The sequence below is a fragment of the Acanthopagrus latus genome, chromosome 20 (genome assembly GCF_904848185.1).
Source record: "Acanthopagrus latus isolate v.2019 chromosome 20, fAcaLat1.1, whole genome shotgun sequence".
Classification (NCBI taxonomy): Eukaryota; Metazoa; Chordata; class Actinopteri; order Spariformes; family Sparidae; genus Acanthopagrus; species Acanthopagrus latus.
The window spans coordinates 11,677,020-11,704,865 of record NC_051058.1 but is presented as its reverse complement, the minus strand read 5'-3'; the positions used below and the strand labels follow the sequence as shown (position 1 = coordinate 11,704,865).

The window sequence follows — 27,846 nt, the reverse complement described above, 5'->3', positions numbered from 1 at the left end:
GCTTGACTTTATGACCCACATTTTAATTAACAACCAAAGGATTGTATTGTCTCGGGCTGATTTTTAGCCGATGATAGAAGCACAGCGTGGGTACATGGTGTACGTGCGTGTGTATATTTGCAATCTTAACATATTTAACACATAAACAGATAAGAGGTGTTGATGTTGATGTGTGGTTTAAACATGTGTTGTGTGTTGTTCTTGTTTTGTTTGTCTTCATCGTGTCATTCAGATTGTGGGTCTCTGTTTTGTTGACGTGTATATCGTGTCTTGAAAAATCCAAATTAAATGCTGTAAAGAAAATTAAAATCTTGACCAGCCAAATACTGATATAATACCTTAATCACTTAATCACCTTAACACTTCAACTTTAATTGATGTGCTTAAAGTGCCTGTTATTATAACCGCACTGACTTGCTGCGTGCTCGTGGTTGTACCCTTATTGGTAAGAGTTACCTGTACAGTGAATCCATCGTTATGAAGGAAAATGTCAAACATCATCAGCCTCATCCTTCAAGGTTGGTTTAAGTGGGCGGAGAATGAATGTGAGTTGATGCATTGTCCTCCGAAGTAAAAGAAATGAATGAACAAAACGTGTGAGTGTGTGTGTGTGTGTGTGTGTGCGTGTGTGTGTGTGTGTGTGTGTGTGTGTGTGTGTGTGTGTGAGTGAGTGTAGGATGACGGTGGGGGGATGTTGCGGGGGGCGAAGCAGTCACATGCACAACAGAATGTCAAGTAATAACTCCCCCCCACTCTCTCGCTGTCTCTGTCTCTCTCTCTCTCTCTCTCTCTTCCTCTTGACTCCCTCCATCCTCCTCCTCCAGCATGCTGCTCTCCTCCTCCTCTCTCCTCATCTGCTCCTCGCTTTTTCATCTCAACTTGAACTATTGGTGCATTTAATTTTTAATGATATGCGTGGAGCTCACTTTGTCCACCCCTCTCTCTCCCTCTCTCGCTTCCTCTCTCTCTCTCTCTCTCTCTCTCTCCCTCCCCCTCTCTCTCTCTAGTTTCTGCTCCTCTCTCCGCCACCTGTTAGTTAGTCTCCCTCTCCTCTCCGCACTGGAATCCCTCCTTTTTATATGAGGAGTTTCACACTTGTGCTATCACCGAGGTAAGTCAGCATTTTCATTCCTTCTTTTATCCTGAAATGCAGACAAATGCAGATATTTTGTCACCCGTTTTTCCTCTGCACGAATGCATCTTTTATGTTTCACATCCCTTCTTTTAAAACATCTTCCCTTCCTCTTCCCCTTCCCCCTTCGCCCTGTCATCACATCTCCCACTTTTCTTTGTCTCTTTGCTTCATGTATGTACGTTTGTGTTTGTGGCTGTGTCAAAAACTAATGAAGCAGCAGCCGGAGCGCGAGACGATCACATTTTTTTACTCTGCACCATCCTCACACAGCTGGAAGGTGCAACATGTGTCAGTCTGCTCTTGCATCTTTTCACCTGCTCTTTCACTTTACTTTCACACCTTCAGACACATGCACGCTCACAGCTACAGACGCCGAAGTTAACTCGTCCCTCGCCGCCTGAAAATAACTTGACTCTAATTGACAAGCGCTCGCTGTCACTGTGGTGGGCAATAAATGACAGTACTGACTGTCAAGCTCTAATGAGTAGCTACAGTGGGCGCCACTGTACTATACCATCTGCCTGTCAGGCAGCAGCTTGTTATTTAAAGGTGAACGGAGCCCGCCGCAGGGGCCCATTGTATGTAGGACACAAGAGAAGAAGAAGAAGAAGAAGAAGAAGAAGAAGAAGAAGAAGAAGAAGAAGAAGAAGAAGAAGAAGAAGAGAATCAGTCAAGGAAGAGATAAGGGAGAGAGAGAGAGCGAGAGCATCACATACCTACAGGTGGAGCAACACAGTGCCTGGAAAAGACTGACGGAGTGATAATCACAGAGATAAAGAGGGGAGCCGGTGGATTGTTTAGGTGGAGATGAGAAGGTAGAGGAGGGGGATTGTGGGAGAGGGCGTCCGTGCCGTGATGTGACTCTAATTTAAAGTGAAGGAGCTGAAAGACGAGGAGGAGGGAGGAGAGAGGAGGGGAGGAGGATGAGGGGGGAGTCGCATGTTGCACAAAGATATTTCTGACTGCCGGCTTGTGGGAGCTTCATGCTCTCAACGCTCAGCTGGAAACATATGTAACCTCACAAATATATGTGCAAGGGGGCCATGTTGGATATACTGCGCTGTATGAATGTATGTATGTATGTTGCATAAGCAAGAGCCGAGGGGCTTCTGTGCGTAACTGCTGTGGACAAGTTGAGCCATTATCTTGTGGCTTACAGGAATTATGTAAAGTTGCTCAGCCACGTGCGTCAAGGCGAAGACGAGTCACGTATGTGAACGAGGGTGAAAAATCTGCCAAGTGTGAGGTGAAATCCGCGCCTGGTTATTTTTCGAGGGTGCATCAGCAACAATTCCGAGCGCTGAGATGATGATGAAAAGAGGAGATGAGAGAGGGATTCCAGCTGGCAGCATGAGAGCGATCAATCATGATCTCGCTGGGAGCTTCTGCTTCCCCCTGCGAGCTGCGAAACAGCGGGCCTTGGCCGTTCGTGTACCACCACCACCGTTGCTGCTGCTGCTGCTGCTGCTGGTGGTGGTGGTGGTGCTTCTAGCTCGTGGCCACATCTGCCAGGACTGGGAGGCGACTGAGTGTGCACATTATATCAACAACCAGTCGCTCACAAGCGTGCAACAGCTGCAAAGGGATGAATTAATGATCTGACGGAAGTGTATCTGTGTGTTTGCTGGCATGTTTGTGTGGATGTATCGCTTGGTGCATGCGCGTGTGTGTGTGTGCTTTGAAGGATTATGTATTATTCGCAGGAACAATCGTTATTATCTGCTCATCAAAGTAAATTAATCTTCTAATCAATTCGGGCCCCAAACCTCATCATCACAGGGAGTTTCATTAACTTGTTTTTCACCTTTCCCTTAATGTCTCGCCATCCACTTAATTTCAGACTTTATTCCTTTTTATTGTTCTGCCACTGAAGTGATTTAAGGCACGGTGGCTGTGGTACACACTTCCCCCAACACCCCACCTCACATTCGAGGAGGAAGAAGAGTCACTGTGTCTTTTCCTGAAGTGTGGGAGTCTGAGGTTATCTCTGCACTCTTTAATTGAGCCGCGATGAACTCTGACCAGTTGTTCAGCGCTAAAGAAGTCATTAATTTTGCCACAGTGGTACCAAAATAGCTGCCGCTTGATTTTCAAAAAGGCACACTGTCAAAGTCCTTTGAGTCAAACGAGCGGAGGAAGTTTTTGCACGTTGGCACGCGCCGCTGTGTGTTTGCGGAAGTTCGTTTCATCTGGAGCCAAGGAAAAGCTGGATGAGCTGCGGTGTGAAGCGCCCACTGTTGTGCTCACAGCAGAGAGCCTGGACCACACATGACAAATGACCCTCACCGCCTCCAGTAATTCCACTGAAGGTCAACAGTCAGAGGCAACAATTTCAGAGCCAGAGAGTCATCGGTCACTGACTTTTATCTTGATGACTGAAGGGTCCGCAGTTAATTTGTTTACAGGTTTTGACCACATAAACAGAAGTAAGAAAAGAACAAGGAATAATCACAGTTTTATACAGTCATCAACTAAAACCTGCATCTACGAAATAGCTTGTTTGATTTTGAGCGATCCGTATGGTTTGCATGAATCTAGAACCAGCAGCCAGTTATATTTACTAAGCATACAGAACTGGGAATGAGAAACAATAGGCTAAATCTCTCTAATTAACACGTTACATCTCGTTTGTTTAATCCAGTCAAAAAGCCTTAAGACTCTGCAGTCATTCTTGGCAAACTTTCTTAATTAGTGGGCGGTAATTACCTGTCACACATTCATGAAGTATCAATCTGCTCATTTGACTCTCAACAAGACAGCAAATGGTTCATGTTGAACTATTCCTTTAAAAGCACAGTTCACCCCAAAATCAAAACTAAATGTTTTTCCTCTTATCCGTTCAGAGATATTGACTGTAGAGGTGTCTGTCTTCTCTCAAACATATTGGGGCTACGTCTCTTTACAGAAATCCTGACATGGTGACCCAAGATGTTCTAGAGCCCCCTCTGTGAGCAGTTTACTACATTGACTCATGGATGAGAGATTAGCTAGTTTCATAACAAAAAGCTTGTTTTGAAAAGTCTTTGTCAATACAATTCTGAATTAGAATTTTGTTCTGGAGCTCTAAACAGAAGAAGCTGAGGAGTGAGACATCTTGCTCCTTTTCTTGCCTATGTCTGCTATGAGTTGCAGTACAGATCAGGCAATTTCAACACATCTTTCATCCTCATCCCTCCTTCAGCCTGAGCGCTGACTGAATGATGTTCAAGCGTTGCCTAAACAGAGACTGATGGGAAAGTATCAACAAGCTTCATCACACATCATATCATCGCATCTGACGAGGGGAGAAGCTGAACGTGCTCACCCTGTTGTGGAGGATGATTACTGGCAAGCACTGAAGAGTCAATTGACACCACAGTAAATGCAGATGTTGGTGTGTCTTTTGTCCACTGTGACAGGGGTACGACTAAGTATAGGCACTTTGAGCACCACAAGATCTAGTTCCATTATAGTCCAAAGAAGGTAGACAAAACAGTCTGGATAGATAAACAGCGCTACAGGTAAGAGCTGAAATACATGTTTTTTAATTTTGAGGTGAACTGCCCCTTTACTACAGGTGCTAGTCTACGATCATTCGCATACCTTATTCTTGATGTTCAACTTAAGCACTTCTGTTTGTGGGGATTAATTTCAGGCCATCAGAATGAAGTCAAGACGGAAGTAATTCCAAACTATTTATTCAACGCTCAATTTCCGAGTAGAGCTTCTCTCCTCGTTTTTTTTTTTTTTTTTTTTTTCTCCACAGACTCCACAGACGTTCAATGGACAGACAACACAGAGGAGAAGTGCAAATATTCACAGTGCAAATACCCACTTCTCAGTTTCAATCGATTAATGCAGAGCGAGCAGAAGGGGGGGGATCTGCTCAGTATTGAGGACAGAACGCCCCCTCAAGGCCTGCTGTCTTTAGAAAACAAAAGCTGTGAGATTTTTGTAATCCACCCCCCTCGTTTTTATTTCGGGAAGGGAGCAGACACATCAGCCTTGTGGTCAAACTCCGTTCCCTGTCTTCCAGCAACTTTATATAATCGCCAAAGACACTTCTCCCAGTCTGAGCTGGAGAGCGCTGGAGAGCGTTCCAGCCTGTAAAGACTTGATAATTACCTGTCTGTCTACGGAGGATTGTTAAGCACTTTAGATAACACGCGTGGCTCGGCGGCTCAGCACACGCTGCGATTTCATCAAGGATTATTAGGATTTTGGGGAAGACCCCGATTGTCTGTTATCCCTTATCCTCCCTGATAGGCTTGAGTTTATTCTACAATTGAAATGCAAATTTGTGCACACCCTCTGCTGTATTTTGTCATCTTATGAGTAATGTCTTTCTCACTAAGAGTTCTAATTATGTTGAAGGAGGTTTCACTGTGAGAGCAGATTGAGATAAACGCTTCCTATCACGAGTTCTTCTTCTCGACCGCGCTGCAAATGAGATATCAGAGAGAGCCAGATACAGGAATGGATCTTATTCATCACCAATCATCTTGCTAAGCTCACCTGGTTTCGCTCGGCAAGGCAGAGGTGAGATTGAAAACAACAACTCAGATCTGTGGATCAAAGTCTTCGCTCTTGCTTCGGGTGAATGCGTTCCCAGACATGTATTGCTGTATTGCTGAAAACTTTCTAACTGTTCCTTCGTCACTCTACCCTTTCCCCTGTAGCCCTATGACTGTGCGAAAAGGAAAACGTCTAGGCATCTCCATCCAGGAGCACATGGCCATCGACGTATGTCCGGGGCCCATCCGCCCAATCCGCCAAATCTCTGCCTACTTCCCCCGCCTGTCGCCCACTTCCTCCTTCTCTGAGCCGCTCTCGCCCAATCAGGTGGCAGCTCCCGCCTCGCTCAGCCCCGGCAGCGCGGGTCAAGGTGAAGGGGCCGCCGGCGGAGGAGGGAACAGCAGCCTGTTGTCACCGCTGCTACCCGGGGCGGCGGGCGGAGGGGGCTCGCTGTCGGCCATGAGCAGCATGGACACCTCCATCGAGATCGACAGCTGTGACAGTGATGATAACAGTGAGTCACCTGAGAGTAATGACTCGGTTTCATTAAAGCTGCTTGCGACAGAATTCAAATAAACTCAACGCAGATGTGGATTTGGGAGAAGGGGAATAAAAATGTAGTTTTTTGTTAAGGTGCTGCACCCGTCCAGCTTTCTGTGATCACACAGAAGCACACGTGCAGTTTACAGTTCTTTTTTTTAAAAAATGGGTCTTTATTGACTGTTGACTTTGTCGGCTAAAATGACAACCGCTAGCAGATTTTTCCATCTGCAGCTAGCTAGCATAAAATAACGGCAACACTAATACTTTAAGGTTCACCAAAAGATAAAAAAATATATATATATATATTATCTAAAAAGTCATTATCTGCCCACTCTAATGTGGTTAGAAAGTTGGGGGAAGTTCAAAATCCAACAAACCTTTCTGGAGCTTCACAGCAGAACAGTGTCACAGCATTCTCCGAAACAACAGAAACAGATGGGGACTGGCTTTGTAATGTTGCAAAATTAATGAAAAAGATAACATAAAATGGCTCCATACAGCTCATCCAGCGATAGCCATGTAATCACAAATTGATTTGAAATAGCGCATGTCTGTCCCTTGAATGTGAAGCTACAGCAGGACTGTAGACACAGCAGAACAGACGAGCTGTTTCCCTGTTTCAACTCAGTGTACAGCTAAGCTATGAGAGTGGCTTCAATTATCTCATCAAATTTGTCTAAGTCTGAGCAGCTTTTCCCTGATAGTCGATGTTTGTGTTTCTTCCTGCCGTCATCATCTACACAGAGTAATAAAGTCACCAGCTGAAAAGCAGTTGCCAAAGTACGTGTCACATTATAATTTTTTCTATCCTCTGCCTTCCAGCCTCCTTGGGGACGTTAGAGTTTGACCTACTGTATGAGAGAGCCACCAGCTCCCTGCACTGCACAGTCCTGAGAGCAAAGGTAAATAACACGGGTTATCTGTGTTGTAGCCAGTTGATAGGAAGTCAGTTCCGCTGAAAACAATTTTGAATTTACATTTGAATTAGTAAAATGCGTATGTTTTAACCAGTGACACAAAGAATCTGCAGGTTAGCTTGTAAATCAATAAACAACTTCTGTTTTTAGCCATGCTAGCCCTGTGGCTCTAGCTGTGGCCCTGTCTGTCAGCCAGTCGGATCAAAATATCTTAACAAATACTCTAATACTCATAATAAAACTTAGTTATTTTTTTTTCTATGAGGTTGACATTTTTTTTCCATGAAAGGTCTTGAAGGCGCTGGTTTCCAAATGGTACCATTAGCACTGTCACTGCGGGCACGCTAACGTTAGCATGTTAGTTGTCTTACTTCTTTTTGCCTTACAATTCAAATCATATAAAATGTCTGCTGAAAGTTTAATAACTGGCTACTGTCGCTCTTATTCAAAACATTAGCGTCCTGTTCAGTGGTCATAACAAAGTGCACACCAGGAATTATGGCGCAAACATCAAAATGAACGGTTGCATCACTTCTATCGAGCCTCTCACTTGATATCTGGTCTGCAATTCTACAATCCTCGCGGTTGAAACACAGCTGAGCAGCTTCTCCATTTCACTAATTACATTTCACTGATAGTGAAGAGAAATTAAAGGTCTGAAGTTACACAGACTGAACGTAAATGTATTACATCTTCCTATTAGTGTGGAGCACCCTGCTTCAGTTTTCAGCCTCAGTTTCTATCTCGTCTTCACATCGTGCAGTGTGGCCGCTGCACGATGTGCTTGGCTGGTCAGCTGAAACTATCTGTCAAATTAAGGGACCCCCCCCCCCCAATCTCCTCTCTACCAATGTGCTTTAGATTCAATTTGTAAATGAATCCCCTCACCTCTAATTTATTACACATGTCAGCAGCGTGGACATTGATCTACACCAGCTGCTTTACACTCTCTCTTACATCCTTCTCCTCCATCTCTATCAGGGTCTGAAGCCGATGGATTTCAATGGTTTGGCTGATCCTTACGTCAAGCTGCACCTGCTTCCAGGAGCCTGCAAGGTCGGATTTTATTATAAGAATGTATTTTTTTTTGTTCCTGTGGTTTTCCAAAAGACCTTTAGTAACCTGGACTTCAGAGCGTATATTTAATTCTCGCTATTATCTTGAGTTCCTCTATGAAAGTGCAAGTGCAGACCAGTAAATCTGCACTAAAACAAAATGACCTCAGAGCCAGTAAGAAGCTGTTTTTTCCTGTTGCGGTTGTTTGCTGCGAGAGTTAAAAGAAGCTCGAGTTACATTATTGTTCTTCCTCTCCTCTCTGCTTTGATGCACAGGCTAATAAATTGAAAACCAAGACTGTTCGCAACACGCTGAACCCTGTTTGGAACGAGACGCTCACCTACTGCGGAATCACTGAGGAGGACATGTACCGAAAGACGCTCCGGTAAATGTTTGTCACGGAGGCTTTTCTTTCTATTTCTGTCGCCTTTCACTTCCTGCCTCTCCGCTCTGTCTTGCCCGCCAGAAGACTGGCTGTCGCTTTCAAAGGATTTCTTATCGTCTATCGCAGAGTCTTTTACACTCAGTTTACAGGCCTTCACCCTCTTTGTTTCACTGTGTTCCCTCTCTCCATCCATCTCCGCTGATCCGCTGATCCTCTGATCCTCTGATCCTCCTCCGTCGCCTCACCTTCTGTCCTCCCCTGTCCTCACATCTCTCCCGTCCACAAGGATCAGAGAAGATCTCCCCTCACTCCTTCTAAGCCATCCCTCTCTCTTTGTCTTTCCTTCTCCCCGCCTTTCTCTCCCTGCTCAAGAGGCAGTGACAGATTGAGGTCAGACTACACTCCGCGGGGCGTTTTAATTTCATTGACCCCCTCCAGAGGTGGCAAAAGCTGCGAATTGTCTCTTCCTGTGACTAAAACTTTGCCACCGCACACGTGGGCATGGGATTTAAATAGGATCGACGGGTTGATCTCTCAAGGGAAATTAGAGAGACTGGACCTACAACCGGCCTCCGACTCTGTGTCAATTCGGCGGAGGCGTTTTCGCGACAGGACGTTTAAAGCACAGACACATGAAAACATGTTGATGTTGTCAGCGTACAAAGTGATTTTATTCAGAGGCTGACTTTAATCAGTTGTTTACATCCACACAAATCTCTAATTAACCACAGAACTGAAACCGAACAATTCAGTACATTTCATAAATGCCTCTGTAGATACACTCGCATTTTTTGGTCAGTTATATTCTCTTGCAGTGTGTTATTCTTTACGCAGACCACCATTAGAAGTCCGATGTTGGTAGGTAAGCAGGCAGTATTCCATCGATGTGAGGGCCCGGACACACCAAACCGACATCAAGGAGTCTGTGTGTCTCAGCTAAAGGCCTGCACTTAAACACACCGCAAAGATTACAGCCAGCAGGTAGTCTGTGTTAGTCCCGGATGAAAAATGAGTGAAACTGTGTCTACTTTAAGAGACAGGCTCATTTGGCTTCCTCGTGCTTTTTCCGTGTCCTGCGTGGCTGAAGAGCCAATCAGAGTGATGATAGCTCAGTCAGCTGAAAAGCTGCCGACATTGGCTGTCTAGCACAGTCGTGCTCATGTGTCAGGATTCTTATATAAAGTGAGGCCAACAAAGATCCATCCACAGTCAGACATCTAGAAAAAGTACTCAAAACTGCTCCTATGTTAGTTCTGACGACAATGGGTGTCCCACGGGCCACATTTCGCCATGACGACACACACAATGTGGACACGTCGGCAGGGGCTGGTAATTAAGAATGAAATCCATCCCAGAGAAGGGAAGTTTGTTTGTATTTCAGCAGCTTTGTTTGACAAGAACTCCACAAGATAGCAACAAGCTGTGGCGTATTTAGAAAAAGTGCAGCGATGGGGATCAGAGAGCAGCATTAGAAAAATCAACACATAACACACACAATCAACACATAAGCTACAACTGCGTATTTATATTGTTGTCGACAAGAATTCAGGACTTTTTATGCCTTAGTTCACACCCATCTGTAGGCTGTTGACAAAATTGCTTTTAAATGCTAAGGAACAGAGCCAGTGGAAGATCAATCCGGCCCAGAAAAGAAAAACGGGAAAAAAAGGGGTTAAAATTTACAAACGATACATATAGAATTATTATTGATTAAGTGACATTACAAGTAAAAATGTAGACTTTTCTGCAAGATAAACATGTTATCATCAATTAAAAGGAAAAAAAAAGCTTGTATAGTCATATGTAATAGTGGTATGTAAAAACATTGTCTTACTAACGGTCAAAATTTGACATATTCAGTCAACAGTGTGATCAAAATCATGACAGGGCAACATTTTCTCTTATTCTCTGAAGGTTTTAATTTTCCCCCTGCTGTCGCCCAACATGCCTTTACAAGAAGAGCTGCAGACACCGTCAGCCAACATTTTTACATGTCTGACATGGACATTTAAGTTGGTGACAGCCCGCGATTAGATTTGCCACGCTGCTGTACGGCCATCATGAAGTCTTTCTGGCGCGAGCTGTCGTGGTGCTGTAAGACGTGTCTGTTACCACACACTGCGTAACTTCAGCCTCACGTCCGCCTCCCGTTATAATGACTCCATGCTTCACACTTGACTCTCTGACCTATTGTACGCTCGCTCACCACTCCATCCTCGAGCCCTTTCAGCCATCCTTTACTCATCCATGTGTCGCACCATCTTTCACCTCTCAGCTCTGACTGATCTCTCATTATTTTCCCGTGTGCCTGTCTTTTTTTTTTTTGTGCCTCACATCCCCGTCATTTCTTTGTCTTACTTCCATTTTCGTTTCCTATTCCTGCTGCTTTTTTTTTTTTTTTGGATTCTGAAGGGTTCATGTCTCCTTTTGGATAATAAGCTGCTAGACTAGAAATTACCTCTGGGGGGGGGGATGCCAACACATATCTGGTGTCCCCGGGCAACCGGCCCCTTGCACCTTTTACCTTTCTGCAATATCATGCTTTATCACCGGAAACTGAAAGGCAGCGGGCGGCTGCGACATTTCGTTTCCTGTGTTTATGAATTTCGTTAGAGGTTGAATAAAACAGCAGGCCAAGGGGCGGCATGTTCGCACTTGGACCTCTGACCGAGTTCCTTTCATTTGCATTTGCATAAGTCACAGAAAAATGGCGACCCCACTGGATTGCATACAGCTCGTAGCGTGCTCTTTTTTTCTTTCACAGCTGCCTATGGGAACGTGTGCATTTGCATTCGTAAATGACTCCTCACACACACAGATTTAAATAAGTTCTCACATTTTTTTTTCCTCTCCCTCCCACCCACGTCACTCCATCCCTCGCTCGGTGGCTTCTGATTTCACATATGCCTTCTCCCTCTCGTCTCCTCCCACCCACTTGTGCATTTTTCGGCTGACGTTACAGTCAGACTAAAAGTTTGCCAGACCCATAAATATGGATCGGCTTAACCTTGCATGATGCACTTCACACTGTCTCAATAGTTCCCCCGGGAGGGAAAAATGCTAATTACTTGTACAATATGCACACACAGATGCTGGATTCACACATTTATCTCACTGTGTTCTCCTTAATTCAAGTCAGATTAATACAGCATCTCCCTTCCACAATCATGATGTTGTCACAACATTAGGAGTAATTGAATGAGTCATAATACGTGCAGTTGTTTGAACACCACTTTGCATCTTTCTGCTTAAAATGTTCTCTTTTTCTCAGCCTCATTATTCTAATTCAGTGTTTTCCCCTCTCCTTTTTTTTTTTTTTACTCATTTGTTCCCCCTCACTTTCTCCCCGGCTCCCAGGGTGTCCGTGTGCGATGAAGACAAGCTGACACATAATGAGTTCATTGGGGAGTCGCGGGTGGCCCTGCGCCGCGTGAAACCGGACCAGACCAAACACTTCAACATCTGTCTGGAGCACCCACCTCCTGTGAGAAGGGGCGGAAAAAATTATAAAAGGGGGAAGATGGGAAAAGAAAGACTCAAAGGATGGAGAGAAGAAAATGAGTGTGTGAGAGAGATAAATGACTGGAGGGCATAGTCATATTGAATATATTAAGGCTTCCTGTCTGACTCACAATCTCATCTTTTAAAGTTGAGAAGAAAAAAAAAAGACACGGAGAGGAAAAAGACGGCGAGGGGAGAATGAGGTGAACAGGAAAGGCACGGAATCGTTTACGCACCAACAGAGAGGCGTTAAAATGTCGATATTTAGTAGACGGGATCAATCCACCCCAATGATGAAAACACACCTGGGTCTCATAAAATATGAAACACCAGCGTGTCTGTACCAGCACTGCAGCATCATTAGTGAAAGAGCTGAACAAATGGCAAAAATAAAGACCACGCCGAACGCTGATACTGATATTTGAGAGAAAACGGCGAATACACTGGCAGATCTTTTGTTACATACAAACACAGTCATAAACATTTAACGCAAATATCCCTCAAATGTGAGTATTAGACAGATACAGTTTACTGTTGCAGGCATTTTGTAGTCAAACAATATACTTTTTGATTATTTGTTGGGGCCTTTTAATGGCTTTATTAGAGAGGAGCGCTTAGAGAGGTGACAGGGAACGAGATGAGAGATGACATGCAGCTGAGGGGCCACAGGACACAGCCGCTGTACATGGAGTCCACTCTCTGCCAACTGAGCTGCCATGGCACAACTGAACATCATGCCTTATCGCTAAAGGATGACAATCACACGAAAGATGAAAGTACTTTAAGAACGCTAGACGTCAAATGAAATGTAATTATCATAAATCGTAACGAAAGACAAACTCTAAAAATGTTGAGGAATCGTGACATTTTTTGGAAAAGGCACACATCGTTTTGAAAGTGTTTTGTGAGTAATGGCTTTATTAACAGTTGATTAATGATCCATTGCCTTATAGATCAGCTATTATGAAGGACAACTGTATTTATCCTTTCTGCTTGGCGATGATAATTGAAAAAAGAAAAAGTTCATACATTTTCGACTGGATGCTGGTCCAGATCCTCTGAAGTGTGAATTATCCAGTTCCCCTGTTCCATTTTCGTCCCTGTTGAACGCTGTCCGCACAGAGCCTTGCTGTGCACGTTCAAAATGACAAAATGTATTTCAAACGGACCCTAGTAGATTGGGAAAGTATAATTCAAGTTTCAGGGTTTATACAGCCAAAACAGTCAGAGGAATGTATTAGATATTCTAACTACAAGTAATTAGTTACAGTGTATAGATTCATTACAAAGAGCCAATGTTACATCAAACGGCCACAAACATGTGGACAGTCCATCATAACGTCACATGTGGTTGCTGAACAAGTCATTTAAACCCCCCTAACCCCCAAACTAAGGACATTAATCTGCTGCTGCACCAGCCTCCCCTCTTTTAGGAAGACTTTCTACAAGATTTCACAGCCTGGCTGCAGGGATTTGCTCACACTCAGCCACAGGCCTTATAGAGGACTGCCACTGCTGTTTAATGATAAGGCCTGGCTTGTGCTTGGCATTCAGCTTTATCTAGAAATTGTTGGAGAGGGCCGAGGTCAGGGCTCAGTGTCGGCTATTCAAGATCCTCCGCAGCAAACTGGAAAAACATGTTTTTATGTACGAGGTATATATTGTGTGCAGGGGCATTGGCATGTTAAAAGGCCACGCACGAACAGTTGCCACAAAGTTAAAAGTACACTGCTGAATGAAATATCACTCTATAATCTGCAGCATAAAGATTTCCCTTCAGTGGAACTAGAGCAGTGAATAGCTTCAGACCGAAATGGCTCAGGGGACAGTCGAGTTCACATATTCTTTTGGCCCTCTGACATGTTTGAGATGATTTCTTGCCTGAGAAGAAGTATTAGGTAAACAGAGAGTGTCACATCCATTCTTATAGCCCACGAATAGCTTTTATTGCAGGCTAAATGTCAGCTGGGTCACACATGAGAGAAGGGTACACGGAGACTGGGAGAGTAAAGGGGAGGGGGTGTCAGTAGACACAGAGCACGTGTGAGAGAGATGACAAACACATGAAATAAAAAAATAAAAGTGTTGGAGACTGGGGGGCATGTGTGTGTGAAAACAGGTGGCGGGGAGCTAGGGTTTTTGTTCTTCGTGAGTCGGAAAGGGCTGTTGGTATTAGATTGGCCCTCTGGGGCCGGTGGCCACTCTGCGATCAAACACTAAAGCCCCTCTGTCATCCTGCGAACCCGATGCTGTGACAGGTTTGTCATTTTTCAAAGTGGTTTCGGCTTCAACTCAATACATCCATATCTTTCTGTACGCCCTTTGCTCCTCTAACCTACTTCTTCAGCTTCTCTGAGTCACGTACACTTATTTTTTTTTTTATCTCTTTCTCCCTTTTTTTTTTTTTTCTCCGTCTCCAGCTGCCTTCACCAACAGCGATGAGTACAGCCCTGAGAGGAATCTCCTGCTACCTGAGAGAGGTGATCACATGACTCCTCTGTTTTGGTCAACCCAACCCTGCATCTGTCTGTCCGTCTGTCCTAACAGTCCATCATTCAACCTGTTCTTCATTTAAGACTCATCAGAGCAGAAACATTTTACCATTTAAATCCAACTGGTGCTGAAACAAACAGTCATTTGTAAACTGAAACACCAGCAATTTCGAGAAGTGATGCTGATAGATTGTTTTTCCAAATTTTCTGTCATTTCATGAATAAAATATTAGCATAATTAGAAAAAAATACAAATTAATTGATGATTACAATCACATCTTAATGGTTTTGAAGCACACGCTTTGTGTATACTAATTACAGCAAACAATATTTAAACCATCAGAGTGCTTGTTTTCCTCTGTCCCAGATATCTATCAGCTTCCATTAGACATGGAAATCAATTAGCAGGCCGGCTTGAGTCATGTAATCCATTAATTCAACATTGATATATCGCTGCTAGGTAATTAATCACAGTACATTTCAAATCAATCTGTGGTCAAACTGGGTAATCAAGTTAGATTTTTGTATCATGTGGAAATAAATGAAACGTAATGGCTGCTAATGACTGTCTGGAAAAGGGGAAATACACGCAAATATCTAACATTCAAGGAGCCACTGGGGCCAAAAATTAGGATTAAAGGACAAAGCTAAAAACATAAGTGGTGTGTGAGGCTGAGGATGTTGAAGCCTAATATTTGACCAATGATCATACTACAACCACTGAGCATACTATAATTATGCTTATAACGAAGCTGTCATCACAAACAAAACTATTCACTACATTTATGAAACAAAGAGTGAACACTACCCAGTCAAATTCAACAGAGAAGGAGCATAGAAACAGCTCTTCAGGGTTTTTAGGAAAGTAGAATGATACATTTTAATGATTTAATGATATATTTTAATTAGAGAGGCTTCCCTGTGCACAGCAATGTCAAATTTCCTGCCACATTTAAGCAGCAACTAAAAGCTGTGGTTATAAACTTGACTGGACAGAGGAAACTCTCCAGAGGAAGCATAAATCAGCTGTTAGCCTCTATAATAGACACTAATGATGGAGCTCAGGATTTATCGGGTGGACGGCTGCTTCACATCAAACAGGTTTACTGTATGAACCTGGACTGTGTGCGTCCTGTGGGATGTGTAGGAGCACAGAACATTAATTACCATTAGATCCTGATCGATGCTGTCGGCCCGCCGGCAGATTTAAATAATCGATGAGGTTAAACTGCTGTGCCTCATGTGTGAATTTGCACAGGGGACGCACTTATGTTTCTGCTTCTATGTAAGTAATACCTAGTTTTAGAGCTATTGGAATTAATATGGAATCCCTACGACTCTATATTACCCGACGACCGTGGCTAAAAGATTGTGTAACAGTAAGATGAGCAGAGATGAGTCATAAAGTTGAGTAATGGCTGTTTACAATAACTTCCCGAGTAGAAACTCCTGCCTCGAGCAGTAGCCTACACAATTTAATTGTCTTTATTCATGGTATTTGAACTTGTATTTGTCTAAAATGCATGTTTGATGCTTTAATATCTTAAATATACCAACACTTTCACTAACATTAGAACAGAGACCTGATTTACTTGTTGGGCCACAAAATAAAGAAGATGACAGCGTTTATGCAAAACTAGCAGTGAGTCCAGCTAGTGGTGAGATGTTGCTGTGGAGTAGCTTTGGACAAACGTTTTGGAGAAAAGCATCGGCTAAATGCCTAAATGTCGATGTAAATGCAAATATATTTTTAAAAAAAGAACAGCAAAAATAACAGAAAGGTCGGACCAGTGTGTTTAACTGATCCATGTCTTTGAACGTTAGAGTTATGGCTCAAAATGTCAACAGAAATTTGCCAACATAGCATAACATCACCGCAGTGATTTGGTTTTTTTTACACGTCTGTTATTTTGCTTGAAGGCTGAATGCTACTTCTGTCGACTAGAGAAGTGGTTGCCGATTGATTTTTTTTTCTAGGACAAATGGATTTATCAACCAACCCTAACATATAGTTGTTTTTATGCCTTCATGCGATGTTACTGCTGAGCTTAAATGCTAAACTGGCCATGACCCGACCCTTCTGTATTGTATTTCCATATGTCTTTTTACCATTTGTGTGTTTCTTGCTTTAGTTATTTTTCAATTTATTTAGAACTTTTATAGATTTATGTATGATTGTGGTTTTTGGGAAATTGTGTTTGCATTAGCCACTATAGCCTAAGGTGCTGAATTGAGCAAGGGTGTTTTATCATTGAACTCGATCTTTAATTTGTAAGAACAATAAGGAATTGCGATATATATTTATTCTCTTCCAAGTTGCAGAATTATGGAAGGTAAACACAAGTTGTAGTATATATAGTGGACTGGTCCTTTTACAGATTCTTAATGTCTCCGTTGTTTTGGACACAATTAATGTGGGAGTCAGAACTCAAGGCCGACACATTCCTTTTACTCAATTAAGATAGCTTCAGTGAAACAGCTTCCTCTGTATTTTCTTACCACAGTCAAGGCTGTTTAATGTGTCTGCTGATCCGTCTTGCCAGTTCTCTAGCCTTTGCAAACCCACCCACAAATTAATCTCCTTCCCATTCGTCTGTCACCGTGTGTGGCCGGGCTCCACATTGATGCCTGTTTATTTCCACCTCCCTAATGAGTTGCTCTCTATCGATCTGTGAAGGTCTGAGCTGTTTCATTACCAGATACCTGGTTGCAAATTATCCCCACTAATTGTGAGTTTTGGTCTCCCACTCAGTCACGGCAGATGGCGAACGGCCTGTTGGCAGTAATGATGATTCCCAAAGAAAAACACAGACAAGGAGAGGAGACCAAAACGGAAGGAAGGGAGAGTCAGGAAATAGAAAAAAAGGGGGACAAGCTGTTGAGACAATCAGAGAAAGGGAAGGGAGGAGTGTGGGGCGTGTGGCATATTGATCGTCCTGGCTGTGTCCACCTCACGCCTGAAGATAAGATTTAATGAGAGATGGAGAGATTTAAAGGAGAGGAGAGACATTTAGTGAAAAAAATACAGTTGAGGAGCGCAAGGCAATAAAAACCACGAGCCTTTTCCATTTTTCTGCGGTGAAATCTAACATAACCTGGTTGCAAAAAAGTCGCACCTGCAGTGATGAAAGTCGTGAAAATAGCAGACGTGCGTCTTCACTATAAATAACATACATGTATCGGTGCTGTCGGCCATGAGGGTGAGTCACGGTCCTGTGAGAACATCGTCTTCCCCTTCTTCACCCTCTGTAGCTGCTTCCTCGCTTTCTTTCATCTGTCACTTTGAATCTACTCTGTTGTTGCGCTTGTTGTCAAATGCGTTGGTAACAGTTTGATGTTGTCCATGGGAAACACTCGAGCCACGAGCGACAAAGCGCATTAATATGACTGTAAGGTTTGTCCGAGACAGGTCTTTGCCACCGGACCATCTGCACTCCTGTTTATTGCGACGACAGTGATCGCTGGGTTTGTCTCTGAGCTGCAGCAGATGAGCTCAAATGTTACATGAAAGTCACTGAGCTCTCTAGGTGTGTCTGCTTAGGAGAGACAGAGGAGAGATGAGCGACATCACTGCGAAGGACAGGAAGTACATTTCTAGAGCAAAACCACAGAACTGTTAAAAGAAGTAACTACTCAGTTTTAAGTTCCACTTCACTTGAAGGTACACAGCAAGAGTAATCTATGATTCGATATTTGAGTCGTCACTAGTTTGTGCCAATTAGCGGCTGATTGGTAGTTCATCTGGAGCAAAGTGGAAGGAAAAAAAGGCGTGAAAACACGTGGCGTGACAGCGTTCTTTATTATTTGTTGACCTGATTGACAGAGAGAGGTTGTGAACGAATTGGGAGCGACATGCCTTTCTATATCCATCAGACAGTATCGTGAGAAATCCCTGCAGCTGAAGACGGCATATTGGAAATGTTTGGTTGCGTTGGTTTACATTAACATCACCAGCGTCTACTGATGACATGTAACAGTCTTGAAGGGCTGTCCCATTTCTTATGTGGAGATTTTCAGCACTACCTCTTGTCACTCTGTTCTGACGGGGGGGGGCACTCGTAAACCGTAAACGAGGGGTGGGGGTAAAAACCTGAGATGGAATTGAGCCTGAAGTGTCAGGTTACAGGTTGAACGTGGTCCTTTTTGTTGCACATTTCTATAAAGTTGGACTAGATTTAATTACTCTAGAAAAAAAATCTTTCTGACTGAGCCAGTTACATGAAATATTAGGTGTTGGCTGGTCATTAATGGATGATGAAATATATAAACTCAAGTCTCAGTTGGGTTTTAGGTTTTAGGTTTTAGTTTATGTGTCCTTTCTGTTTTGCTGCTGCAGGAAGAACCTTTTTTTTTCCACTGCGGCTTTTAACCTGCATCAATTGATTTTTTGTGGCCTCAGTAAACACAACTATGACATATGATCTCTTTATTAAGTTGATATGGCGAGCGTGTACGCCACCAGCTGTGGCTTGTTTACACATCGAACAGAGAGAAAGCAGCATTAGCATTCATTTGAAGTTTCAGTCAACAAGCCCAATATCCACTCCTCTGTTGATACTGTTTGGCTCTTGACCAACTGTGGGGAGAGATATCTGGCTTTTTAGCCTCTAAGTGCTCCACTGCGTTCGCCGTGTACTTTCTAGTTGCTTTGTCTGTTGATTGGTGCTGAGCGGGAAGTGTGCAGTGACAGCGTTATGAGAGCGATTTTGTTGTTTTTGCTCACTGAAAATCGCTCCCCGATGTGCCTGGGAACAGCACTAATGAGAGCGCTGAGAGTGAACAAAAACAGTAAAGTTTTGGGCCATAAAACCAAACAACAACTTACTAAAAAGCAAAGTTTGGTGATAAAAAGTTTGCTTCATAGTCTGAGTGACCCACAGTACACACAGACTTTTAATCCACTAGTGATCAAAAATATTCATAAGGGTAGCTTGGAAGAAAAACTTGAATATCAGCAGGTGACAGCCTCTGATGCATCATCATCATCAGTGAATGAAACCTCATTGTAACACTGATCAGTAAAGCAGAGGTTGGAATGATTGTAGAAGCCAGTGAGCACAGGCTACATTTAAAAAGTACTCAACTGAAAATGAAAAATGAGAGTTAATGAACAGGCAATAAGTACACTGACACCGACCGACCCGCAGCTCTCACCAGCCAGCAGATGTGTTAGCAGCGAGTCAACACAGAACACAGGTTCTCTCAGCTTTCTTAGTCCAGTAAATGCATAAATAAATAACTCTGTTGAATGCAACATATAAACACAAGCAAAACGGCTGCTGTGAAAGTACCTCAGGCTGCAAAGGCTTCCCAGTACAGTAACTGCTGTAGGTGTGTGCTTTGTGCTAACGGGGTTATCCGTGGAATAACAGGCCCTTTGCTAAGTAGCTTCACCTCACATCTCAATCACATTGAAGAAAACACCTAACTTTATCAATATGACCGTCAACAACAAATACGGCTATTGTTCGCACCACTGTCAAGCTAATATGCTAGCATTGGGAAATTTTGGTTGCACTCTCTCTGCCATTCTTGTGGGACTAGCTTGCTAATAGCTTTAGCAATACTTCACCACCTAATCTTGTTGAAGACTCCAGTCATGCACAATGAGGACACGGTATTTTAAAGGATTTACTACAAATATAATGAGAAATGCTTGTTTTTACTTACTTCCTTCTTTTATGCAATCAGTGACCCTGCCCCCCCAACATCCCCCCAAACACTTACAGCAGTTTGAAGTCACTAACAAATCTCAGTCTAACAATGTATCACATGCACCTTTTTCCTGGTCTGTTATGTCTCCTCTTTCCCTCAGTGGGAGACCGAGCAGCAGAGGAGTCTTGAGGAGAGGGGCCGCTTGCTGCTCTGCCTGCAGTACCTCCCCCCGGCTGGTGATGGCGACGTGAAGGGCGAGGCCAAGGAGAGGGCTCGCGGCGGGTTGTGTGTGGGCGTCAAACGCTGCGCCCACCTGGCAGCCATGGATGTCAACGGCTACTCGGACCCCTACGTTAAAACGTAAGGAAATGTTAACTGAGCGTTTTGGTGTATCTGATCGAATAACGTGTGATAATAAACAACTTGAAGAAGAAACAAATATGTTTTGCCCTCAATCAACGGACACCTTAAAAAAAATCAATCAAACACCAGTTAGACTGGCGGATTTGTATTTTTACGACAGAACAATTTCCACATGACTCATCCATCTTCCTCCTCACCGCAACACCTGTGTTTTGGTCTTAACTGGCCGTTGGCTGATATTGACCCCATGAATCACACTCACGCGTGATAGATGGCGTTAGTTAACCCTGCATAAGGTAAAGGTGACAAATGAGGGCAGTATTCACGCAAGCGGAAGCCATTGAGAAATCTATCACCCATTAATCTAGATAATGATAACAGTGTGTGTGTGTGTGTGTGTGTGTATTGACAGCTGTCAAAATGGACTGAAAGGCAGTGACATGATCTAATGTTATGGGCATACTATATCAAGGAGGTGAGAGTTGGGTGCTATTGTTAGTGTTATCGAGGTCTTTTAGAGTTTCATTACTCACTGAGGAAAGAAAGGCGTTACTGTGTGCTCCGCTGTGTGTGTGTGTGTGTGTGTGTGTGTGCGTGTGTGTGTGTACGCGGGAGGGCAAGAAGGTCCCTGGGTTGAATGATGCACCCTGACAGAAGCTGGACAAATGAGCCTTAAAATCCCCTCCTCTCCTTCCCTGCACGCTCTCCTGATGCGCTGCCTCTGCCTGTGAGGTTGTTTGTGGAATGAGTAAACCACTAACCAACCTCCCGTCACGTACACACATTCACTCACACACACACACACACACACACACACACACACAAATCTCCCCTTCTCCTTTTCCCGTCATGCCTTAAACTCAGATGTTCTTCTTCACACCCACTGAACGTGCGCACACAACCCCGTCACAATCCGCAGGAATACATCACGCACCTTGTGTCATTTCGGATGCGTGAGTGCATCTTCGCCCTTTGGCTGGAGCTTTTTCCCAGATGCTTTGTTGTGTCTGAGAGCGTGTGGGAACATACGCTCTCTCCGAGCTGTGGGTGGTGGGTGGAAAGCAAATGTGAATAGAGATTTCGCCACGCTCCTTCCAGCTGGCTTAAAAATATCCCAAGAATTTAATGACAGCCTGCGCAGGGATGCTGAGCTTTTTTCAATCTGTGCTGTGTTGGTGGAGGTATGACTGATCAGTTCACGCTCATACATGATTAGTTTCGCATAAAACACATTAAGCCTTCGATGGGACAGTTGTACGTTTTGAGATGTGCTGTGTACGTCTATTCACTGTTCAGCTGAGAGTTAAACAAGAGGATGGATATAGCTGTCATATCTGTGCAGTAAATATGGAGCTACAGCCAGCAGCTGGTTAGTTTAGCTTAGCATGCAGGCTGAATTCAGGGGGAAACAGGTGGTTAGGCTGTGTTGTTCTTCTGTTACCAGGCCTGACTCTTGGCATGACAGCATTTAAGCATATTTCCCAAAAGGCAAGTTGTTCCTTTAAAGGATAAGTTCACCCAGAAATTTAAACGTAGTCATAATTTACTCACCTCAACACAACATTTCTGGAGCTTCGCAGCAAAATAGCATTGCAGCTTTCTACTTAACAACTGCAGTAGATGAGGACATACAAAAGGTGGGTGGTCAAACAAGTGCACCCACTTCAGATGGGGTGTGCCTTTATCTTAGCGGCTACAATGAAGATTTCCACCTAAGAATGGGTGTAAATCACATTTTTAAATTTGGGATCTTGGGGCTGCCACAGGCTTGGATCATGCCTGATGAGCTGTATCGGGCCTTTTTTATGTCCTTTTTTCTTTGTTTTAAAACAAGTCCTCATCTTCTTCACATGTTTAGCATAACACTGCTTTTTTGTTGGTTATGAAACTTCACCCGATTTTCCACTGACATGGGGGTGAGTGGATCATGACTGAATTTTCATTTATGAGTTAACTTACCCTTTGAGTAAATTCTTTTTGTGAATCATCCATCAGTGTAGAAGTCACTAAGAATGAAATGAAACAGTGATGTGACAGAAAAAGATGTGACAGAAATGACTGAACAGAACAACCGAAAGAATGAAAGAAAGAAAGAAAGAAAGAAAGAAAGAAAGAAAGAAAGAAAGAAAGAACATGATGATTTTCTATGTGATCGAGCGTTCATGATTGTATCACATTCCTGTGTCTCAGGTACCTCAAGCCAGATGTTCATAAGAAGTCCAAGCACAAAACAGCCGTCATAAAAAAGACTCTCAACCCGGAGTTTAATGAGGTAGACATCCATGTTTGTGTATGTGCATAACTGTGGGAGCATGAAGCACATTTACAGTGGTTGAATGTAAGGAGACAGCTCATTTAGACTTTAAGTGTCCTCCTCCAGAGACACCACACTGCATGCAAAGTTTCTGCAATCATCTTGCAAGACAGCCAATTATTGTTCATATATTATTATGTGCTGCCTCATTAGTGTGTATTTTCAAGGTTTACAGAGGAGGAGCAACATGTGTGCAAGGCGTGATCCTCTGACCTTTCTGCTCTCATCCACTCGATCCTCATCCTCCTCGTTTTCCCCCCAGGAGTTCTTCTACGAAATCACCTTCTCAGAGTTGGCCACGAAGACGCTGGAGGTCACAGTGTGGGACTACGACCTGGGAAAGTCTAATGACTTTATCGGTGAGCGGACGCCACACAAACACGCCGGCAGCCAATCATTTTCCTGCTGGTGCTTTTCGGGATTACTGATTAGCTCACTGGCTAGTTCATTAGCAGTCTAATAATGTTGTACCCATGGCAGATGTTACCAAAGATATTTCAAGATGTTCCCTGTTAACTGCCTTGATCCGAGTGCAGTGCTGTGTGTAATTTGCGAGAACTGGTTGCCAAAATGGTCTCAGTGACATTCCGGCTTTTCACTACACTTGCTCCATGAGTGGGAGTAAGTTATTACGTTTACTCCTGTTCCTCTATTTAAATATCTTCTTTTTTTTCTTTTTTTTCCCCATGGACCTTTAAACGTCAAGAGTTTTGTTCTTTACAGTCTGAAAAGGTCAAGTCTGCTGTTTTTCCTACATCTTTTATTTTCAACAAATTCTGAGGAGGTGAATCACTTTAAGGGCTCTGCAGTTTACCTGAGACAGCTGGGTACCGTCGTTTTTCATCAAACTCGAATCAAACAGGAAACGATAACGCAATGAGCTGGGGACCAATTTCTACATTTTGTACTCTAGTGAGTATTTCTAGTACCGTGACGCTGTATGTGGGATCAACTCAAAATAAATTACAATGCTCATGTTCGTGGCGGTGACGGAAGTTGTCACCCAGTCCAACAGCGTGGCTCACTGATGTGTTTTTTATTGTTTTTATGACAACAATGGAGCTCTGTTCCACAGGGGAATATCCGGCCTTGGTTACACAGACAATGCTTGTCAATAAGATGAATTGGTCCTTTGGTCTTTTTTTCATGGGATTTGTTGACAAGTAGAAAAACACACAAAATCTCCAGGCTCAGCTAAGTTTTGAGATTGAAAGTGAGTAATACTTCCTTAGCTGTGATCCATTGACCAATGAGGGTAAAAGGAAATGTCCATGAACAGCTGTGGAGCCATCCATACTCAGTCAATCAAAACAAGAATATGAGCCCCATGCCCAAGATAAAGTGTTAAGGGCTGTAAGGACTTTTTTACATGTTGTAGGTTTCATACAATACTGACATTTCTACCAAGTGTATCAAATCATGTTCTCAAAATATGGAGGAGAAGGGGACAGTGGTGGTGTTACGGAAGAGAAGGTAGTGACCACATTTGGCGATTGCGTTTCAACATTTCTAAGTGTGAAATCACTGGGTACTTTTCAGGAGACCTCGGGACATTTTCCAGCTGTGTTTGTGGCCATAAAAAGCTGATATTTTGACAAGAGGTCTGGGCCTTTCAAGCTATGTTTCAGGGGACATCGCAAAGTGTTTTAACAATACCATCGGAACATCTCGAGCTGTGTTTGTAGTGACTAAAACAGGTATTTTAAGCCAAAAAATGCTCTTTTCCAAATCCTTACCCAGTGTTTTTGTGCCTAAACCTAACCAGAGAATGAGCAAAGCCTCGTCACAGTATAACACTGAAAACTGATTTTTAATGAAACGCAGACATTCAAAATTATTCACTTATATTTATTTCATCACTGTTCAGCTCTGTCCGATGGTCAGAAGACTACCTGTGTTTCGTTAGACACTGTTACAGAGACATTAACTCAGATGTAAAACTAAAAAGTCAGTTTTTGCTTTTGTCATTGAAGGGAAATAACATGTTGAGCAAACACCATTTTTTCCCTATTAACATTTCCTGACCCGCTCTGTGCATCAGTGAACAGGTGATGTGTCGCCCTGGTTCAAAGCGTCAAAACTCACACTGACATTTCTGTTTCCCCTCCAGTCAGATGTTAACATGGCTTACTGCTAATCAATATCACTCTTTATTAGGTCTGTATAATTGTAAACCTTTAAAAAATATCAGCGTGGAGATCATAAAAAATAACCCCTCCAGTTCGTTGTGAATAAATAAAGAAGTAACGAGCAGCTGCAACGTCATTTATAGTGTATCTAGGCCAAACCTATCACAAGAATAAATACTGGTAATGTCTTTTTCTGCAAACCACAAATGTGTTGAAGCTTAAACATTTTATTTACATTGCAAATTCATTTTCATTTATGTTACATTGTATTTGTTATGATGTGACAACATTGTGCTGATGTTTTGGTTAGTTTTAGGCACAACGACTTTTGGATAGAGTGAGAAAAATGAGTTAAAATACCTGTTTTAGACACAACAAACACAGCACAAAATACCCAGTGGTCTCCACACTTACAAATGTTGGAACACAGTCTTGAACTGCAGTCAGTGGCTTGGCACTGTCATCTAGTATAGCTGTAACTCCACTACAATCCTCTCCACGTCCAGGTAATCAAAAGTTTCCTCTCAATGTACGTTAGGAAAAAGTGAAATAAGATGACTAAACAACCTCAAAACACAATGAAGATTTTCTAGAGACAAAAAAGGTTTCAAAAGTAACATCTGTTCTTCTCTGTGCACTGGTAAGGTGGTGTGTCCTTAGGGTGTCACTCACAGGGAGACTCTCTGCAGCACTGGATAGACTGTCTGAAGAACAAGGGCAAGAAGGTGGAGCGCTGGCACACGCTGACCAACGAGCTGCCTGGATCCACGCTGCAGGAATGAACTGATCCTCATCCACTGTAACAGACACCGCAGAGACTGACCTGACGACTCGAGGATGAGAGAAGCTCCATCGCATGCTCTGAGGAATTTCTGCATGACTGTGAAGGACTCATATCCTACTTGCTTTGTGTCATAAATGAGACCATCATCCACATACAACACACCCAAAGGGGGGGTCACATTCAGAGATCAATACTCTAATCCTGGGATCCAAATAGACCCAATGCAAATCTGGGAAGAGCGTGGCCACCAGTGGGAGAATTTTCATAATCATATTCATAGGGACACGTGTCCCCTTTGTGGGTTTAACGTCTATCTAAATGCGCCTCTGCACTGCTCCAAACTGGTCAGAGCTCAATCAAAACAGAAAGATTGAAATCGTGCTAAAGAAAATCTAATGAGGGAGAAGGCTGAATTATTCCACCGGTCGTCCCTCATGTCAGGCTTATGTGCTCTCATCACACTCGGCCTGCTGTGTCCATTAACAGCTGACATAAAAAAAATTTTAAAAAAAACTCCTGTCTTGCAGCGCACATACCTCTCCCCTCGCAATAATGATTTGCCTAATGCTTCCAAAAAAAAAAAGATTTCCAAGTGGTCTTAACACTGTTGGACATTTTTTTTGTACGTATTGATCTGGTTTGGATTGGATTGCCTGAAGATAATTGGTTCTTCCACGTTGATGGTTCGTGTCAGTTACTTTGCATGTTTCGGTGTCGATGGAGCAAACTAAAAGACGAATAACGTGCTGGGTTCTGCTGCAGGATTCATCATTGTGTTGTTCCCCTATTCTCCTGAGGCGTGTTGCTCTGATTAACTGAAGATGTTTTGTTTTTTTTTAATTAATCTGAGGGTAACAGTTTTTTTTTTTTTTTTTGTTCATTTTTTTTTATGTTGTTCACAGTTGTTTAATGTGTCAGCTCTAATATCACTGTGTCAGTTTCTTGTTGGTGACACGTTGATGAACCTCATTCTTTCTTATCTGAACGGACGAAGGACAGAGATGTAAATTAACAGGATTATTTTGCGGCGAGCTGTGTGTTGGTCACACGACAAATAAAATCATCAGCTTTTTGTTGAGTATCTAACTTACAAACATGAATGGTGTACAGAAGCACAGTGTTGTCTGATAAGCCTCCTTGGCTGCTGCTTTACTATGGATTGCATTAACCAAGCTGCAGGTGTGGTACAAGTGGCATGCTGAAAAATACCAGTGGTGTTCATATGTAAATATATATTGTGTTGCACTTGCTTTGGATGTTTGTCTTTTTGGAATTGAAAGTGTGCATGATTTTTTCTTCTTCTTCTTTTTTGTTTTTCATAAAACATTCATATTGACCGACCGTGTGCAGCCCTGAATTTCTGTCATGTTTGCTCCGTGGTTTCCAAAAGTGGCCTCTCTGAATCTCTTCTGTTTACATGCGGCTCAGTGGCAAATCCAATAAAGCCAACACTGCCACCTACCCTCCAGGGTCCGCAGCTGCAGCCTCCTGTCTGACATTAGTGCGAGTTGGGAAGTTTTCCACTCCTCTGGGGATAATTTAATGTATGTATGTATGAATGTACCATGATTCCAGGAATTCTCACAGACATCTTCCCACAAAGGCCACTGAATTTATAGCATTGACATGTTTAAATCCTGCTTTATTAAATCATCATGAATAAAGCATTTATCCATTGATTGTTCTGCACAATGGCTCAAGCGAAATTCACTGAAGAACAGTTGATCGCCTTCGGTAATGTTAAATTCTTCTGGGTAATTGTCAGGGATTATTTTTCCAGAATGTTGTTGAGGAATTTACTGGAACAGTCTCAAACTTTTCCAGGAATACCCATTTACCCGTGATTTCCCTTCATGGGATTTTTTTTTTTTTTTCAGGGCTTTTTCCAGGAATATCCTGTGTAGCGACAGTAATTTTACTCTGGGTTCATTCTGAGCGGTGTAATTTATCAAAATGGATTATTGTCAATGTGCTTTTAGGGAAATTAGTGGCTTGAATCACATGGCTGAGAGAACAGTCGCTTAATATGTTTTTGGTGTCTGAATTTCACTAATGAGCAACCACTTTGTATTCTTATT

At 43.0% G+C, this 27,846-nt stretch overlaps 1 protein-coding gene across 2 annotated transcripts; it reads left to right on the top strand.

Annotated features, from left to right (window-relative positions):
• The first annotated feature begins 880 nt into the window (after positions 1 to 880).
• Positions 881 to 27,454, top strand: LOC119010441 (double C2-like domain-containing protein alpha). 2 transcript variants are annotated; one of them, XM_037082594.1, is made up of 12 exons: positions 1,813 to 1,950; positions 5,489 to 5,653; positions 5,794 to 6,143; positions 6,995 to 7,074; positions 8,071 to 8,145; positions 8,421 to 8,530; positions 11,888 to 12,014; positions 14,452 to 14,511; positions 20,339 to 20,538; positions 22,732 to 22,813; positions 23,118 to 23,214; positions 25,630 to 27,454. In XM_037082594.1, exons 3-12 carry the CDS (start codon positions 5,798 to 5,800, stop codon positions 25,764 to 25,766), a joined length of 1,314 nt encoding a protein of 437 aa, XP_036938489.1. In that variant the 5' UTR covers positions 1,813 to 1,950; positions 5,489 to 5,653; positions 5,794 to 5,797; the 3' UTR covers positions 25,767 to 27,454. The 2 variants fall into 2 exon arrangements, with proteins under 2 accessions (XP_036938488.1, XP_036938489.1); XM_037082593.1 differs by lacking the exons at positions 1,813 to 1,950; positions 5,489 to 5,653 and adding an exon at positions 881 to 1,111.
• Positions 27,455 to 27,846: the final 392 nt, after the last annotated feature.

Coding starts and splice junctions, on each gene's coding strand:
- LOC119010441 (XM_037082593.1), top strand. CDS start 1,080: ATGAGGAGTTTCACACTTGTGCTATCACCGAG. Junction 14,512..20,338: donor TCTCCTGCTACCTGAGAGAG/GTGATCACATGA, acceptor TCTTTCCCTCAG/TGGGAGACCGAGCAGCAGAG. Junction 22,814..23,117: donor TCAACCCGGAGTTTAATGAG/GTAGACATCCAT, acceptor TTTTCCCCCCAG/GAGTTCTTCTACGAAATCAC.